The 18,181-nt window shown below is 36.8% G+C and overlaps 1 protein-coding gene across 4 annotated transcripts in view; it reads right to left on the bottom strand.

The window, feature by feature from the left end:
- The window catches only part of NKAIN2 (sodium/potassium transporting ATPase interacting 2), a 978,136-nt gene that overhangs the window by 785,188 nt on the left and 174,767 nt on the right, over positions 1-18,181 (bottom strand). Inside the window, exon 3 of one of the 4 annotated variants that reach the window (XM_070043515.1) lies at positions 8,504-8,612. The exons of the other annotated variants lie outside the window; for them this stretch is intronic. Coding sequence (XP_069899616.1) covers positions 8,504-8,612 — 109 coding nt within the window. The remainder of the gene's footprint in view (positions 1-8,503; positions 8,613-18,181) is intronic. 4 annotated transcript variants of the gene reach the window in all.

Here is an 18,181-nt window from a genome sequence, read left to right as displayed (position 1 = left end):
AGAGCTTAAGTTGGTTCAGCATGCCAGCAGAGCACTGCTCAAATCTTAGAGCACAGTGTGGGCAGTTCAAAGCCTGCCAAAGCCTATTTATAATCCATCCGAAGGCCTGTCTCATTCTCAGTGGATTTGCAAGTTCAAACACAGTATAACACTGCAAAGGTTGTCAATTCTCTCGCTAAGTTGTTTTCGTGATAACTCTAATTCTTTTTTGCAATAAGCAGAAAAGAAATTTAGCACTTCTGGATGAAGCAAAGGTAAATGAGAATGAGTACTGCAGCCAGGCCAGGTTCTGAACTACCTTAAATGCCATAGTTACACAGGTAGAACTTAAACTCTAGGGCCAAAGCATATCTGTAAAAGACTCATTTTGTGATAATATGCAAGATGGATTATGGGCTGGGATAACATTTTAAAAAATAATTCAGGAAAAACTAAAAGTGTGAATTAAGTGGGTGGTAAGAAAAAAAAAGAGACAGGAGAGTAAATTAAAAACAAAGAGGTAGACGTGGTTGTTACTTCTTCAGTGATCCAGCACGAGCACAAAGTTCTATTTCTTCATAGACTATTCATTTGACTCAAATTATGCTACCTTATATTATTACCTTTTTTAGTGTTTATCCTCTGTCCCCAATCACATATTACAATCTTGAAATGTCCATAATATTCAGGTATCATAAACAGGTGGAGCACCTAACTCAGAGGGTGCCCCAAAGTGTGTTACTGTTGGAAGCAGAACATAGAAGTAATGATAGATGGAACTTGGTTATTATTGTTGTGTATTAACTTTGGGGAGAAGTTAAATACAAAGACATGTCCTTTAACTAGAATCTTTCAGGACATGAATTTGTCTTTGTATCACTGTTGTGTAGCACTCTAATGCAACCCTGGGGTCCAATAAATATTCACTGAATAAATAAATTGCATACAATTGTATTCAAACCAACAATAATTATGTTTCAACGTAGAAATACCAACCTGATCATAATTACTACATGGTAAATAATGTTTTTTCCTTTGAGTGACTAACCCTTATCTGCAATATGCATTCATACTTGCATATATAGTATAATCAGCACCTAAAAGAACATCTTAAACATTCTACTTAGAAAGGGGTATGAGCGGTATAAATCAGTATTTCTACTGATTCCTTTTAGAATTCACTTGACTTTCAAGGGCGTGAGTCATTGTTCATCTTTCTAAGCAACAGTCTTTAAAATCTGTCACTCTGGCCCCTAAATTCTCATTCATTTCCTAAAGAGTTGACACCCCTATCCATGTGTGCACATGCATTTATTTAGTTGGAACATTAATGGAGTATTTTTAGAAAATACATTTTTTTAAAAAACATGATGTCTATAAGTGAAAAAACAGTGTATAAGACTCTGCTATGTAGGCAGATGCCAATTTAAGAAACAGCATGTTACTTTGTCCTGTTTGTGACTGTCAAAAGTATTCATATGAAAATGAGTTAGATCAATTATCTTAATAGTTCTGGATAACTGCATTTCTCATTTAATTGATCTTACTAGCTCAGGTCTACTCCAAAATTGCCCATTTCCTTTTTCACTTTCTCTATGTAGACATAGCTTTAGTCACAGTTTTCAAAATTAGTTAAATAGTCTAATCTCTAATATTACACTCAAAAGCCATTCCCTTTAATGAATAAAAATGAAGGAAAAATAAAATTTACAAAACAAAGTTACTTCAAAAGCAACAAAACAGATTATAATGGGAGTTTCTCAGCATCACTAGATGGCATCTCCAATTTGACCAGGTCTAGATCATTCGGAAAAGATGTTTCATCGCATGTCAATGCTATTGAAACCAAACCATGTGATGTTTCAATATTTTGATCATCTATTATGTGCCAGGCTTTGTGCTAAGGGCTGGTGATTTACTTCAATGATGAACAAGTAGTTTATATTTACAGAGTTTACAGTTTATTAGAGCAGAAAAACAATTAACCAAGGACTCACACTATATTGAGACAAGGGACACCTCACAGCAATGCCACTAACTAGCAACAATTGTTTTGTCTTTCTGGTGTAATTTTGTACTCCTTTCCTTATAAACAACAAAAACAGATAACAGGATTTAGCCTACCAATGTGAAATAAATCTATTGGCAATTCAGGCATGTTTGGGTAAAACGTGCAACCCATTACCTGGTGAGAATAACATGCTATCTTGATATTTAATGGCTAAAAAATCCTACAGAGAATTTTTTAGTAGATAATTTTAAAACTCAGATTCCTAGACACATGGGGGAATAATAAGCCAGTATCCATGGAGTTGAAATAAAATGGAAAAGAGATGACAAGGCTGTTTCCTTTCTTTGTCTGGCTTCATGGAATTTATATTGTTCCCCACACTAAAATCGAAAGTATTTATGGAGTATATTTGTTAGTTGCCAAATTCCTGGAATAATTTTGTTTTTCCATCTTCTCCCGAGGCTTCCGGTATAGCTGAGTAAAAGCTGATGAATTCCAAGGTAAATAGTAGACAAATATTCTATCCCGGAACTTCAGCTGATTATTCTCACTTTTGGCTCATTTGCATTTATTAAAATTCATGTTTGGGACACTACACTTTTCTGTGGACTTTTTGCTTTAATTAACGAAGTAGTTGTATGTGCGGCAAAAATTGAAATTCTGAGTCTCTTAAACATGGAGAAGTTATTCCTTGTTGCCATATCCTTACCAAGCCATCAGTTGTCACTTTGACGTTGCTAAGGAAGTAGCTTTTTGGAATAGAATGAGATGTTAAGCAGAGCAGGGTTTTTGCTGGTTTTGTTCATTAACCAGGTTCCTAGAAATATATCTTATTATGGCATTCTACTAAGAATGCCTGCACTGCTTTTTTTTTTTATTTTAAGGAAATTTAGAATTAAAGAACTATATTAATAAATAATAGTATGTGAAACACTGCTGAAGTACTCTTATACCTATTTGTATCTTACTAAAGCTCAATGGCAGCAATCAAATATAAGACATAGATACAGAGGCAGAAACCCCAAGCACCTTGCCACATAAAGCTCTAATAGCCCCACATTTCTCTCTCTAATGTGCTAATGGGAGAGAGACTGTCTCTGGCCTCTCATTCCCCAAAGGGCATGTCTACATCTAACAGACAGCCCTCTGAAAGTAATGTGTAAGCCTTACCTCCAAACCAGCAAGCACTTTTGACAAAATAAAAGTAGTACTGTAATTCAACAACTCTAAGGTGACTTTTTATCTTTCATATTTTCACATTGTTGAAATTGGGATGAATCTTCAGTTACGAAAAGTCATACTTTAATTGGAAGTGCTTTTCCTTTCTTAGTGGCATACTGAACATAATAATGCATCTTTGAATTGATGACACCTTAGAATGGATGAAATATGATTCCTCTCAACCTGTAGGGCTATCAGCTACAGTAGCAATAAACATTAGAAATACAGTAGGTCAAACAAAAACCCTGTGGATTTACTCCGAATAAAGATGCAGAATAGTTACTCTCACATGTACTGCTGATCCTAGACACATTGACCTTTAGAGCACACCTGCACAGATAGGTAGCTCTATTTCCTGTAACAGGACCTTAGAATATAAATGCCAGGATCTCATTTTCATAAATAATGCAGGCACTAGGGCTATTTTACCCTGATTGCTTATTCTCCATTCTCCAAAGCTTATAGCTTATACCCAAATGATGAAACCTTACCATATGCATTAATTCATGGATTTGAAACCGACCCTTCACAAGTTCCCTAGGGTAGTTTCATTTCATTTGTATGCGTGTAAATAGCACCAAGGCTGACATAAAAATTAATGAACTATTTACTTTAGGAGCCTATGCCTAGCTCCTAAAAATCAAGCAAATGCTTAAGCTTATTAAAATAAAATTAAAGCTATAAAGTCTTGAATACTGAAGAGAATGTCTAAAATCGGTGGTATTTAAGTTTGAAAAATGTAAACTAACAGCAAATTTAAGATGAAAAGAAATAACTGTGGAGCAAGTCCGATTCTGGTACCACCATGTAGTTTAGGAGGCAATCTAGTATTAATTCAAACCAATCAGGAACAACGGTAGTTCCTGATCTGGGGTTTGGGCCAGGAGATGAACACACTTCTTAAACTGCCTTCAGTTAGTGACAATAACTGTTACTGTTTTTATAGCCCTGAGTATAATTGTCTTGTAGTATGAACAGTTTTACATGTTTTATATATTCTGACAATAATTCCTCAAAAAAAACAAGAAGTGTTCAATCTGACCACGTCTCTTTGAAATACCTTCCAATTGATGTCACTGTCTGCTCCACATAAGAATTAATCCTGGATTTACCAATGGTACCTATGTTGCTCCTTCAATGCAGCTTTAATTGCAGCTTTAATTGCAGCTAATTCTTATTTTGTTGAATGCTGATCTTATCAAAAACATCTTGATTTCAGGGTCTAGATTTGCCCCTAATTTTGAGGCTGTTGTGGTTTCTGATTTTAAGTTTTTCATTTTTAAGACATACAATACAGCATAGCTTTCTTTCTCCAGTTCCAATTGCTTTAGAGAACCAAACTGGCAAGAGCCACAGTTCAGCACAAAAAGAGGACATAGTTTTCATTGTTTTACATGTCACTGCCTATATATGCTTATTAATCTTTATTATTTAATATGGTACATAAAGATTCTCAATAAGAATAGATAGATACCTATTCTCTTCTTTGGGGGATTTCTTCTAAGTAAAAGGAGAACGTATAACTGAAAGATCCAGTATTAAATAATCTATTTATACCAACACATTTTATTCTTTGGTAAGTTGCCTTTTTGCCCCCTGTATGTCTTTGTTACAGCAGAGTATCAAAATCAAGCCAATGTGAGTTATTTAAGAAGGGAAACCCATATTTTTAATTAACACAAAATTGCACTTGATCAAAAAAGAAACTTAACTGAGGCACAGAGTACAAAGGGAGTGGGATGAAGAACTAGGGGATCTGTATACAACTGTTTTCAACATCCCATTTGAAAAAAACCAAAGAGGCTAAAAAGCAAATTATTCTTTCAACAAAGAACTGCAGCTACTGACACATTCTAGTTCACAGAGAGAACTACTTAAAAATACCTACTTTGCAGAATCCTTTCTTGTTCCACATAAGATCATTCACTGCTTCAGAGTAATCTGCTAAGGGGTGCTGGTTGATAGGACCATTGTGAATTGGCACCGGGCCAAGACAGTTGGCCATGCCTATCACCTGGAGTCCACTTGAATGTTATCAGAACAGCAGACCTGATGTTTCTGGATTCCTACCACATGCTGCAGCCATAAATGGGTAGTAATGCGTTAGATAAAACACGTTTTATAGGCTAGTTCCATTTGGCCATGTTTATAGAGAACAGTCACAGGAATACTGCATGAGAAAATGCTTAAAATAGATTGTATTTCATGCACTTTATCTATGAAAGCCAGAGTTATTAAAAGCACAACAGCCTAAAACAGAATTTATTCAAATGTCTTATTAGACCTCTATCTTCTGATCACACATATTGGATTTATCGATACAGTTGACAAAATGGTTGCCACATGCTGAAAGTTGCTATGCATCAGGGATGCACAGCTCAATTACATCAAATATCCAATATCCTTTCAAGAAAAAAATAAAATTTGGAACAAAATACAAGTCTGTATTTCTAAACAACTCAGTCAACTGACATTACCAAAACATATTCACAATGAAAATGCTCCATTTCCATTCAAAAAAGATTCAAAGGTACTTTAGCATTTCAGTAAGGTAAAATTATCTGTCAAACTAAGTAGCCGTATGCTGAAATGAAGTTCAAAGAATCTCTTAATCAGAACATCTTTCTTTTATGAAACAAAAGAGTTTCAAAGATTTGACAATACACACATTTTAAGGAATGTCTCACATGTGCTAATCTCAAATCATCAAGTTTAGAGAAACAATCCATAATGTCAATAAGTGCAAAGTATTTTCAGATATCCCAGACATAAATAAGGAAAAGGTATTAATCACCAAAATGTGGGAAAGATTATATTTAAGACTTTACTAGTTGATAACTTGAAATTCTTTAAGAAAATGTAACTTTTGAATTTGAAGCATTTAAAAGTAGAACACAAAATTTGCTATCGTGTGTTCTTCTTTGCACATTAATACTAATATATTACAAGCTTGTTAGCTAACTTTAATTTCCAACTACCAAGGAAACCATTTTCTAGATTGGAAAATAACCTATTATTTAAGAGTACAATGGCAAAGTGTTGACTTGAAATTTGAGAACAGTGGGCTACAGTCAACATTAATGACAAAGGCCTGAGGGCCTTACTAGGAAAAAAAGTTTTGTTTACTATTTACCCTTATTAATCGACCTGAGATTTATTCTCTCTTTCAGTAGAAAAGAATACAAGTTAATGCAGGTAAGACAGAGAGATAGAGACAGACAAAGGGACAGACAGACAGAGAGGAAGATGGAGGGAGCGAGGAAAAAGGAAGAAAGGAAGGATTACAAATAACTGAACATTTAATGAAAGACACCTATATTATATATGTTGATTGTTTTCCCTTCTCATACACCCTCTTTTGCTTCAAATATTGTTAAGATACAAGCTTTTAGATTTTACACCTAGATCTCACTGACTCATGAAGATTGTAATTAAAAGTAAAATCTTCCCATTTATCAAGATTACACACTAATTTGAAGAATCAAAAAAAATTCATTTGAGTATGTTTGGTACTTGACTCCAACCATAAACTTTATTAATGCTTTGTTAAAATGATAACAATAATAATGAATAGCAGAGACAATGTATACTCAGCCAAGTGCCTGTATTGGAGACTTCCAGTTTTTTTTGTAACCAACCTTTGAGAGATTTAATAACTATTAAAGCATCTACCAAGAAAATCCTCAAGAGAGGCTTATAATTTAAAAACCACAGCTACACAGGTATATGTAAAAGTATGAGATTAGATCACTCCCTAACACCATACACAAAAATAAGCTCAAAATGGATTAAAGACCTAAATGTAAGGCCAGAAACTATCAAACTCTTAGAGGAAAACATAGGCTGAACACTCTATGACATAAATCACAGCAAGATCCTTTCTGACCCACCTCCTAGAGAAATGGAAATAAAACAAAAATAAACAAATGGGACCTAATGAAACTTCAAAGCTTTTGCACAGCAAAGGAAACCATAAACAAGACCAAAAGACAACCCTCAGAATGGGAGAAAATATTTGCAAATGAAGCAACTGACAAAATGATTAATTACCAAAATTTACAAGCAGCTCATGCAGCTCAATAACAAGAAAACAAACAACCCAATCCAAAAATGGGCAGAAGACCTAAATAGACATTTCTCCAAAGAAGATATACAGACTGCCAACAAACACATGAAAGAATGCTCAACATCACTAATCATTAGGGAAATGCAAATCAAAACTACAATGAGATATCATCTCACACCAGTCAGAATGGCCATCATCAAAACATCTAGAAACAATAAATGCTGGAGAGGGTGTGGAGAAAAGGGAACACTCCTGCACTGCTGGTGGGAATGTGAATTGGTACAGCCACTATGGAGAACAGTATGGAGGTTCCTTAAAAAACTACAAATAGAACTACCATATGACCCAGCAATCTCACTACTGGGCATGTAATTATAAACATAATTGAATTATAAACATAATTCAAAAAGAGTCATGTACCAAAATGTTCATTGCAGCTCTATTTACAATATCCTGGAGATGGAAACAACCTAAGTGCCCATCATCGGATGAATGGATAAAGAAGATGTGGCACATATATACAATGGAATATTACTCAGCCATAAAAAGAAACGAAATTGAGCTATGTGTAATGAGGTGGATAGACCTAGAGTCTGCCATACAGAGTGAAGTCAAAAAGAGAAAGACAAATACCGTATGCTAACACATATATATGGAATTTAAGAAAAAAAAAAGTCATGAAGAACCTAGGGGTAAGACAGGAATAAAGACACAGACCTACTGGAGAACAGACTTGAGGATATGGGGAGGGGGAAGGATGAGCTGTGACAAAGCGAAAGAGAGGCATGGACATATATACACTACCAAATGTAAGGTAGATAGCTAGTGGGAAGCAGCCGCATAGCACAGGGAGGTCAGCTCGGTGCTTTGTGACCGCCTGGAGGGGTGGGATAGGGAGGGTGGGAGGGAGGCAGATGCAAGATGGAAGAGATATGGGAACATATGTCTATGTATAACTGATTCACTTTGTTATAAAGCAGATACTAACACACCATTGTAAAGCAATTATACCCCAATAAAGATGTTAAAAAAAAAAACAACACACAGCTACTTTGGACTTCCATCTGATGGAGTTCACTGCTTCAGAAAAGGGCCAATTCATCTGACTACTCATTCATTTCTGATCACATTTAAATTGCATCAACTTTAAAATAGTGAGTTCACTATTTTGTCACCTTTAGTCACTTGGCTTGCTCCCCCTCATCCTTGGTGTCTGTGATGCCTACCTCTCTCGGGCCATTCTCTTTAACTCGTCTCCCCCAGTAGACTGTGACGTCCTTGAGGATGGGGTTCTTGCCTTTCTTTCCTTTGGGTTCCCAGCCTTGCCAACAGCGCCTGGCACATGGTAAACATTCACCAAATGTGAAGAGAACTAACCAAGATCCCTTCCCCATCTTGTGCTTTTTATTTAGAGAACTAAAAACTAAATTTACACTTTAAAAAAATCAGAATTTGAACTCTTTATCAAGCTGGTCCTTCATTATGTTGGGCTTTCACCTAAAAAGTGGGCATAACATTTAGCCGTCACAAATATGCCATAACATAGAGTGATGGAAAATGTAAAGTTTCTCAGGACCATGTTAAGATAACAAGGCAGACTAATGTAGCTCATCGGTTTTAAATTATTTCTACAAAAAGTAACACAGGTACACACATATGACACACATCTCTGTAAAGGTGTAGATATTTAATGTATATAGAGGGAAATCACAATTAACAGTAAATCAAAAATTAATGCTTTTTTAAAAAAAACATGCTGTTTTTAATTAAGGCTACAGACAAGATGAAGACTTCTGGAGCTTTTTTGGGTGAAGTCCATTGGAGGCTGGGTGAGGGAGGTGGTAAGAGGACAGTTTTGTTGTAACTAGATTATGCTTGGCTCCCTGGTGTAAGTGGAGAGCTGACTGACCCCTGGGGAAGATGTCACTGGGGAAAATATGCGCTTACAGAGCGGCTAAGCATGACCTACAATAAAGCGGTAAATTATGTCTAGATCAGACACACTAATACCTACCCTTTCTTTTGGGCTAGAGAGCACAGAAATGTTTCCTCCCCAAGGCAAAATTGAGAGGAAAAAAATTTTCTTTCCTTCCACTGCAGTAAATATTTGAGGAATTTAAGAAGAAAATTGATTTCCAAAACAAACAAAAACAAAACAGCTTTTCTATGCACTATTCAGGGTCCCCAGAGGTACACTGAGCAGGTTGGTGGATGCTGTCTCAGAATCTGAAGGAAAAAGATTGGTTTCTTTGTCCCCCTCCCTTCTCCAAACTGAAATTTATATCAGGGAGCCCTGTAGGCAGAAACACCAAATTTAGAGCCACTATTACCCAAGGACAAACTCATTCTAGTCTCAACAGAAAACTTCCCAACAATTTGAGCCCTCTCTGGGGAAGCAGAGATGACTGCGGTCAATCTGGTCGTATAGCTGTAATCTCCACACGGCCAAAGACAAAGTGAGTTTTATTAGCTACTTTAATACTATGAAAGGTCACCCAAATTATGATTTTTACTACAATTAGCTTACAGCACAGCCATAGTATATCTCAGCTGCAGCACCGTTCTACTGGAAAAGGAATGAAATTCTTTCATAATTCAGAAATATTATAAAAACTACTTCCAGTGTGATCCTTAATACAAAATGGACAGTTACCAGTATAACTGAGGGCAGGCACGTGGACATAAAGGATGTCCTTTGGAAAAACACTGGAACATAAAACCTTATATGAGTCATAAATAAAGTTTACAAGCGATGTAACTCTGGGAATAATGCACACTAGATGTGGCTTACTCAACAAGCAATGACTGTCAAAATAACTACCTGGTAGGCTCTCATTTAATCTGTGGTATTAGTATTATCAACAGTAAGAGTCAATGTTTAATATTTTTTAAGGATAGCAAGTAAGCAAATTGGATGCCAATGAAAGCTACCTTATGGGTTATACCCATACATATCTTGAGGCCTGAAAACAAACTGTCCTTTGCAGTTATTAAAGAACAAAACATTTAAATATATCAACATGTTTTATAAAAGTTTTAACTTATAGACTACAGTTGATCTTCATCTAATGTTGGTCAAACTGCTGAAATGAATAGCTGTTACCATATTGATTCCCTTATAACTATCAAAATGAGCTTTTCATATCCCAGTTGTATTATCACTGATTATAATGAAATGAATTAGATTAATTAGCACAGTATAGCAATGACAGACGATGATGTGGATAGAAATAGGGGAATTCCCTTGTGCCTTAAGAACCCTATCAAGAAAGTTAATAACAACATGTCACAACTGTTAAGTGAGTTTTTATGTGCCATAGAGTATGCTAAGTTTATGTAATTTATCCTATTTATACTTACAAAATACCCTTAGGATAGATGTATTATTATCACCGTTTCACCAGATAAGGACAAAATGCTTAGAGAGTTTATGCAATTTGTCTGGATCCTCAAAGCTGGGAAGCTACAGAACTGGGCATCAGCCACTGTATAAAATGACAGAACTAACCACAAAAGACCACCCCCAACATCTTTTTTTTTTATCTATCCAACCTGCAGAAAGTGAAGCTTTTTCCTCCCTTTACCCTTTGATTTTCTTTTTATGACCTTGGAAATATTTTAAGTTAAAAAAGTTCCAGTGGACGCATTCATTCCCCATTTTAATTGCTAAGCATTACACGGCACTGTATCTTCCTGTTCCTTTGAAATCCACACAAGCTCCAGGTTTTTATCTCTATCCTTCTCAAGATCTTTCCAAGCCTCTCCTAGTCCACAACCAATATTATTACTTTTTTTAATGTCTTTATTGGAGTATAATTGTCTTAGATTGCTGTGTTAATTTCTACTGCATAAGAAAGTGAAGCAGCTATACGTATACATATATAGCCATATCCCCTCCCTCTTACATCTCTCTCCCACCCTCCCTATCCCAGCCCTCTAGGTGGTCACAAAGCACAGAGCTGATCTCCCTGTGCTATGTGGCTGCTTCCCACTAGCTATCTACCTTACATTTGGTAGTGTATACATGTCCATGCCTCTCTCTCACTTTGTCCCAGCTTAGCCTTCCCCCTCCCCGTGTCCTCAAGTCCATTCTCTACATCAGCGTCTTCATTCCTGTCTTGCCCTTAGGTTCTTCAGAACCATTCTTTTTTTCAGATTCCATATACATGTTTTAGCATATGGTATTTGTTTCTCTCTTTTTGACTTACTTCACTCTGTATGACAGACTCTAGATCCAACCACATCGTCACAAATAACTCAATTTTGTTTCTTCTTATGGCTGAATAGTATTTCCTTGTATATATGTGACACATCTTTATCCATTCATCTGTCAATGGACACTTAGGTTGCTTCCATATCCTGGCTATTGTAAATAGAGCTGCAATGAACATTGTGGTACATGACTCTTTATGAATTATGGTTTTCTCAGGGTATATGCTCAGTAGTGGGATTGCTGGGTCATATATTAATTCTATTTTTAGTTTTTGAAAGCAACCTCATACTGTTCTCCATAGTGGCTGTATCAGTTTACATTCCCACCAACAGTGCAAGAGGGTTCCCCTTTTCTCCACACCCCCTCCAGCATTTATTGTTTGTAGATTTTTTGATGATGGCCATGCTGACCGGTATGAGGTGATACCTCACTGTAGCTTTGATTTCCATTTCTCTAATGCTTAGTGATGTTGAGCATCCTTTCATGTGTTTTATTGGCAATCTGTATACCTTCTTTGGAGAAATGTCTATTTAGGTATTCTACCTATTTTTGGATTGGGTTGTTTTGACGGTGTATTGAGGGCTTGTCCAAAGTGTAACTAATATCCAGTCTAACATATGATCAAAATTTTCTGAGTCAACAGCAGACACATAACAAGCATCAGATGTTTGGGATGAGTAGTGAGAGCCACAGGAGTTCAGAGAAAGGACAGCTGATGTCAATGTCAGAGCCACCTGGGGCCTTAGTCCCTTCACTAAATCCCTTATTACAGCATTGAGAAAGCTGATCGTTTCAGGGATAGTCCTCTCCACAACAGCCATGGTCTTCAAACTTAATGTACCCTTTTCAGGTAATTTTATAAAACCATGTACCCCTCACAGACTTTGACATTTAATTTTTTCGTGGCAAGTTTAAATAGCGAGAGATATAAGCTGTGGCACACTAAAAAGATGAATGTTTTGGAATAAAATTTACATAATTCTTGTAGTAAATCCAAAGTTATCTAAATACTAGAGAGAAGGACATGAACAAGATATTATTTACAGCTGGAAGTTTTATTTCACTCCTATTTCCTTTTGAACTCATATTTCTATCCCCACTGAATTTTATCCTAATGTAATAAGTTTTATGCTTGAAAGTCTTTGTATTGATATTTCTCTGTAATAAAAATATGTAAAAAGGACTTTTAAAAAAATTTCCTCATGACCCTATATGACTAAGTGTAAAACAATTTTCTTCTGGATTGAGTTATAATGAAAATTATTTGAAGAGCACAATTACCAAAACAAACGTATCTAAAGTTGCGATGAATAAGTACTAAACAAAGATCACAATTACTAGAAATTAATCTCTTAATGAGATGAATAGTTTGGCTTTTTTCCATTTATTTCATGTATGCCATGGGTGACTATTACTTACTGTTAAAAGGAGACAGCATCAATTTTCTCCCATATTTTTAGTTTGTTTTATCTTTATTACTATAACTGTGGAGATTCTTTGTTCACATGAATAGAAGGAAATAGAAGAAACTCATTTATTATAGCAATGTCACTCAAATCCTTGAACTCCTTCTCAGTTACATGCCAAAAGTCAGTGATCTTACATCAAAAATTATTTTAATCATATACTGGCTGACAATTCAATTAGGCCCTTCTGCAATTTAGCTTAAACAGAGAACTGTAAACCACCTGACTTGCAAATGGATTTATTACCCAGTCATTAGAGCCATTCCACCTGTCAATACAACCAAATTTTCTCTCACAATTTTGGGGGGTGGGGCAGATGGGGAATTGGGGGAGGTGGGTATCCTCAAAGCTCTGAGTCTATATACCAGTGAGAAATCCTCATATAACCCCAGGGAGTGCAGTTTAAAGTCCACTATACAACAGCATGATGACAATTTATATTACCTTTATATATGTTCACTTCTCCTAAAAGTATACTAGTGAGTAAAACTAGAGCACACAGATTTGAACCAAATAAATGAAAAATCTCCCAAGGATCTTCCTTCCATTATCAGCAAATAAACACACACACATTAATGGTTCAAACATCTATCACAATTAATTCAGTTTTAAGACAAGTTATGCAGAAATCTTCCAAAGAATGCCAGGATTTGTTTTTATATTCCTCAGCAAGATTGTATCAGTCAAACAAGGCAATGCATTATCAGTAATACCCATTCAGCTATAATTTTTGGAAAACAACTAGAAGATGTATTTCCTTAGTTGGGTTCTGAGAAATAGAAAATTGACTCAAACCTAAACAGTGTTTCCTGGTTACAAACACATTTTTTAAAGAGTTACAGGGAATTATTAAGGAAGCAGCCAAGTACGTTGAGCGGTTTTACAGCTTTAGGAGACTGCAAGCCGAGGCTTTCCTTGTTCGTTGGTAAATCCCTGGAACTCGCACAAACAAATACACACAATGCAGCCGAAAGTACCAAGGCACAACCTCCAAAAAACCAAATGTGTGTCAAGTTTCATTTGTAGAATGTAGTTACTTTAGGAATGTTTATTTTCGGTTTGTATTTTTATCATATATTTGTCATGAGATGAAATTGTACGAGAAATTTTACTTATTAAGAATGAAAAGGAAGAAAAAAAATAAGAGAGCACATGGCCTTTGCGAGATACTAAAATCATAAGCAAAAGGTTTATATTTTTAATTTATGAATCAATCTCCATGTTTTCCCCCTATTTTTCCTGTAGGAGCCACATTGAGGCAGATCTCCCCTCTACAGTAATACCAAAAGAAAAATATTACTCACCGAAAAAGCAAAATCTTGACGGCGCTCCTCACTCCTCGCCTCAAACCACAACGTTAACAAATGACGCCGTCCACGCACACCTTTTATACATGGGGGTAGGCGGCTTTCTAAGATGATTCTCCATGACCCACACCCTTGTCAAATTATCTCCATCTCTGGTATGAGAGACACCTGTGATGTGATGGGCCTCACTCCTGTGATGAGGTTATTTGGTTCAGCTGACTTTAAGCAAGCATACCTCTCTTCAGTGGGCCTTATCCAATCACATCAGCCCTTTAAATCTGCATGGAGACATCAAGTCAGAGATTCAAAGCATGAGAGGGAAATTCTCTGTCACTGGCTTCAAAGATGGAGGGGACCACCTGATAGGGAATGCAGATTGCCTCTAAAAGCTGAGAGCAGCCAGAAAGGAAAGAAAAATCTCAGCCCTGTGAGTGCCAGGAACTAAACTCCGCCACAATCATGTGAGCTTGGAAGAGGACCCCGAGTTCAGATGGTAATGCAGCCCAGCTGACACCTCGATTTTAGCCTTGTGAGACCCTAAGCAGAGATTTTAGCCTTGTGAAACCAGCCTCATCAGCCCAGTCTTCTCATCTACAGGACTGTGAGCTAATAAACAGGTGTTTTAAGGCACTGTGGGCTTGTAAACCATCCCCCATACAGCGAGGGTAAGGAGAAACTGAAGAAAGAGGCAGGTCACTCCAGATTGGCAGGTGGCAGATTTACTAAGCAAAGGAACTTACATGGGAGGTTGTCTCGGGCGGCTGCAAGACAAGTAAATCTCCACACCCACCTGCCAGAATCGTAAAAGTTTATATAGAGGCTTTAACGGGGTTCAGCTACCTACGAAGTCTACGTGGTCTCAACGAACTTTACTCTCTCAAGGCTACATCCTTGGAACAGTTCCTAGTGTGGGAATGGTGGCCGGAGCATACATTCCAAGGACAGGGGAAGGGATGAGGTGCCTCTGATTGCCCGAGTCCAGCTTGTGGTCAACTCAGGTCACGTCTTCTTGATGACCTCCTCCAACTGGCACTAAGTTTGTGGGAACTTGTTATACAGCAACAGGAGACTAATATAGATGCATCCCACAGACATACCATTAGGGAAATTCGAGTACCTTCCAAAAGTCTGAAAGGGCATTACTGCTCTACCTGTCCAAGATAATCCGGACACTGTCTACCTACTGTTTTGGGCTCTGTACTGTGAACAAAAGCCCTTCAGTGTCCACCAAAGGGAAAATAAACGTGCTTGATGGATACCAAGAGTTGAAGCTATATTTGAAAAGTACAATATGAAAGAGACGGATTCTCTACTTCATTATTTCTCGTTCTGTTTATTAAGCCTCTGAACTATGAGTGAACTACACTTTGCACTTTGCTTATATAAACATTCTCATTTAACTGTCCCAACTCCATGAAGTAGTTATATCCTCATTTCAAAGATGAGAAAATAGAGTCCTAGAAGTTTATCTTTAATATATTTCATGTTTTCTTTTTTTTTTTTTTTTTTTTTGCGGTACGTGGGCCGCTCACTGCTGTGGCCTCTCCCATTGCGGAGCACAGGCTCCAGACGCGTAGGCTCAGCGGCCATGGCTCACCGGCCCAGCTGCTCCGTGGCATGTGGGATCTTCCCGGACCGGGGCACGAACCCGTGTCCCCTGCATCGGCAGGCGGACTCTCAACCACTGCGCCACCAGGGAAGCTCCTCATGTTTTCTTAATCTTATATCTCTCCTATATTTTATACCTAAAGTGTCTCTGTATCTTCAGTTTTCATATATCACCCTTGAAACAGCCACATCCCAGACAACCTCACCACCAAACCAGTTAATGAATTTTGAGACCTCTCATTCTTAGTTCTTGACTCAGTTCTTTGAAACAACCCATTTGAACATGCTGTCCTCTGAGTTTACTGGCAGGCCACTTTGTTTATACACTGAAGGTGTCCATAGGCTAAACTTTCCTAAAGCGGTGATATTCCAGCCCCAGCTGCACATGAGAATCACCCAGGAGCATTAAAACATCTGCTATCTGGGTCCCAGCACCAGATATAACGGTTTAATATTATCATTTATCAAATGGGGCCTGAGCTTGAAATGTTTTTAAATCTCTCCTAGAGATTCTAAGATGGAGTCAAGGTCTAGACCCCTGTAGAGTTGGCTTATATTTTGGAAGGAATTTACAGGGAATATTATCTGGACTGAGAGCAATGGGGAAAGGGAAACACTAACATAGACCATGGGGAATGCTTTTGCCCCAAGATACCCACCTGGGCAGCTGAGGCCTTACGGTCTCACTGTAAAGAAGGTCTGCTAAATGTTTCACAGCTATGTTGATACAAATAGTCCTGTGGGCCTTTCTACAATAGCAGTATACTTTTAAAAGATTTACACTGTTGCTTTATTTAATGTTTCTATATGAGCCTATTTAAAAGAAGTACCTTCATCTTCTAAAATCACCCATTCCTCTTCTTCCATTCAGCTTAATATATATAATGTTATCTTTTTTGTTTTATGCTTCAGCTTAATTGCTCCCAACTTCTTTTGTCTTTTTTTGTATCCTACTTAAAGTGTTTCATTAACTTTTTCTGTTTGTGATAATTTAAGCTAATTTTTAAATTATTTGTGTTTTAATGGGAACATCTTCATTAACAAAAATAGAAATGTATAAAATAGAAAGCATATCTGCATGTATAACACCAAACCCAAAGGTAAATCTCTCTTACAGTCTACAGTTTATTCATACCTAACTTTTTAAATGTATTTTTCCTTGAATACATTAGATCACTCTGGCCTGTAGGCTTTCTTCGATGTTATTTCCTCAGCCTTAAATAATTTTCCCTGGTTAATTCTTCCTTCCCTTTCTGGTTTCGGTTAAACATCGTTTTTTTTTTTTCACGAACGTCTTCCCAGATGGAGCATGTCTTTCCAGACTTTGAATGCATATAAATATATTTATAAATGGGATCACTCCATTTATATTGTGTTTATTTTCATGCAAAAGAATGTTATGAAATTTTCCAGGTCAGTACATGTAGATCTAACTCATTGTTCAACTTTATAGAATTTCAACTTTTTGTTTGTTTATATTCTCTCCTATTTACCAATTATCTTGATACAGTGTTTTACCAGTGGAACTTATGGTGCAATCAAGATCCTTGTACAGGGCTTCCCTGGTGGCGCAGTGGTTGAGAGTCCGCCTGCCGATGCAGCGGACACGGGTTCGTGCCCCGGTTTGGGAAGATCCCACATGCCGTGGAGCGGCTAGGCCCGTAAGCCATGGCCACTAAACCTGCGCGTCTGGAGCCTGTGCCCCACAACGAGGGAGGCCACAACAGTGAGAGGCCCGCGTACCGCAAAAAAAAAAAAAAAAAAAAATCCCTGTACATATGTATTAGGTCACCTGTACGTTAATCTGCTTAGATTCCTTCAGGTCGGATCATTGAGTCAAAAAATTTTCTCATTTAAATTTAATTTTAATTTTGACACATTTTGCCAGATTTTTCTCCATAAGTTTTCTTTCCAATTTATACTTCCATCAATAGTGTTAATTCTTTTAAATTTTTATCTTTTTTTCTTATTTTATTTGTTAAGTGTTAACTCACTGTCATTTTGTTATTATAAAAAGCCATTTATATTTATATTAATCAATACATGTATCAACTGCTACAAATCATTCAGTAATGACCAAAGTGATTCATTTCACAAAACTGTGAGAACTGAATAATGCAACACAAGCCTCTAGGTCAAAATTTTAAATCTCAGCTCATCTATCGAATTCATAAAAGATAAGTGAATGGTAGTAACAGCTTACCTAAGCTTTTACATCGCTTAACCCAAGCCTAATCCAGTAAAATCTCACAGGATTTAAAATTAATTTTCATGTGTAGGAGATAGTTTCAGAAGTCTATGTACAAACTA

The sequence above is a fragment of the Globicephala melas genome, chromosome 14 (genome assembly GCF_963455315.2).
Source record: "Globicephala melas chromosome 14, mGloMel1.2, whole genome shotgun sequence".
Lineage (NCBI taxonomy): Eukaryota > Metazoa > Chordata > Mammalia > Artiodactyla > Delphinidae > Globicephala > Globicephala melas.
The sequence above is the reverse complement of the archived record's forward strand: the minus strand, read 5'-3'. Positions and strand labels throughout refer to the sequence as shown.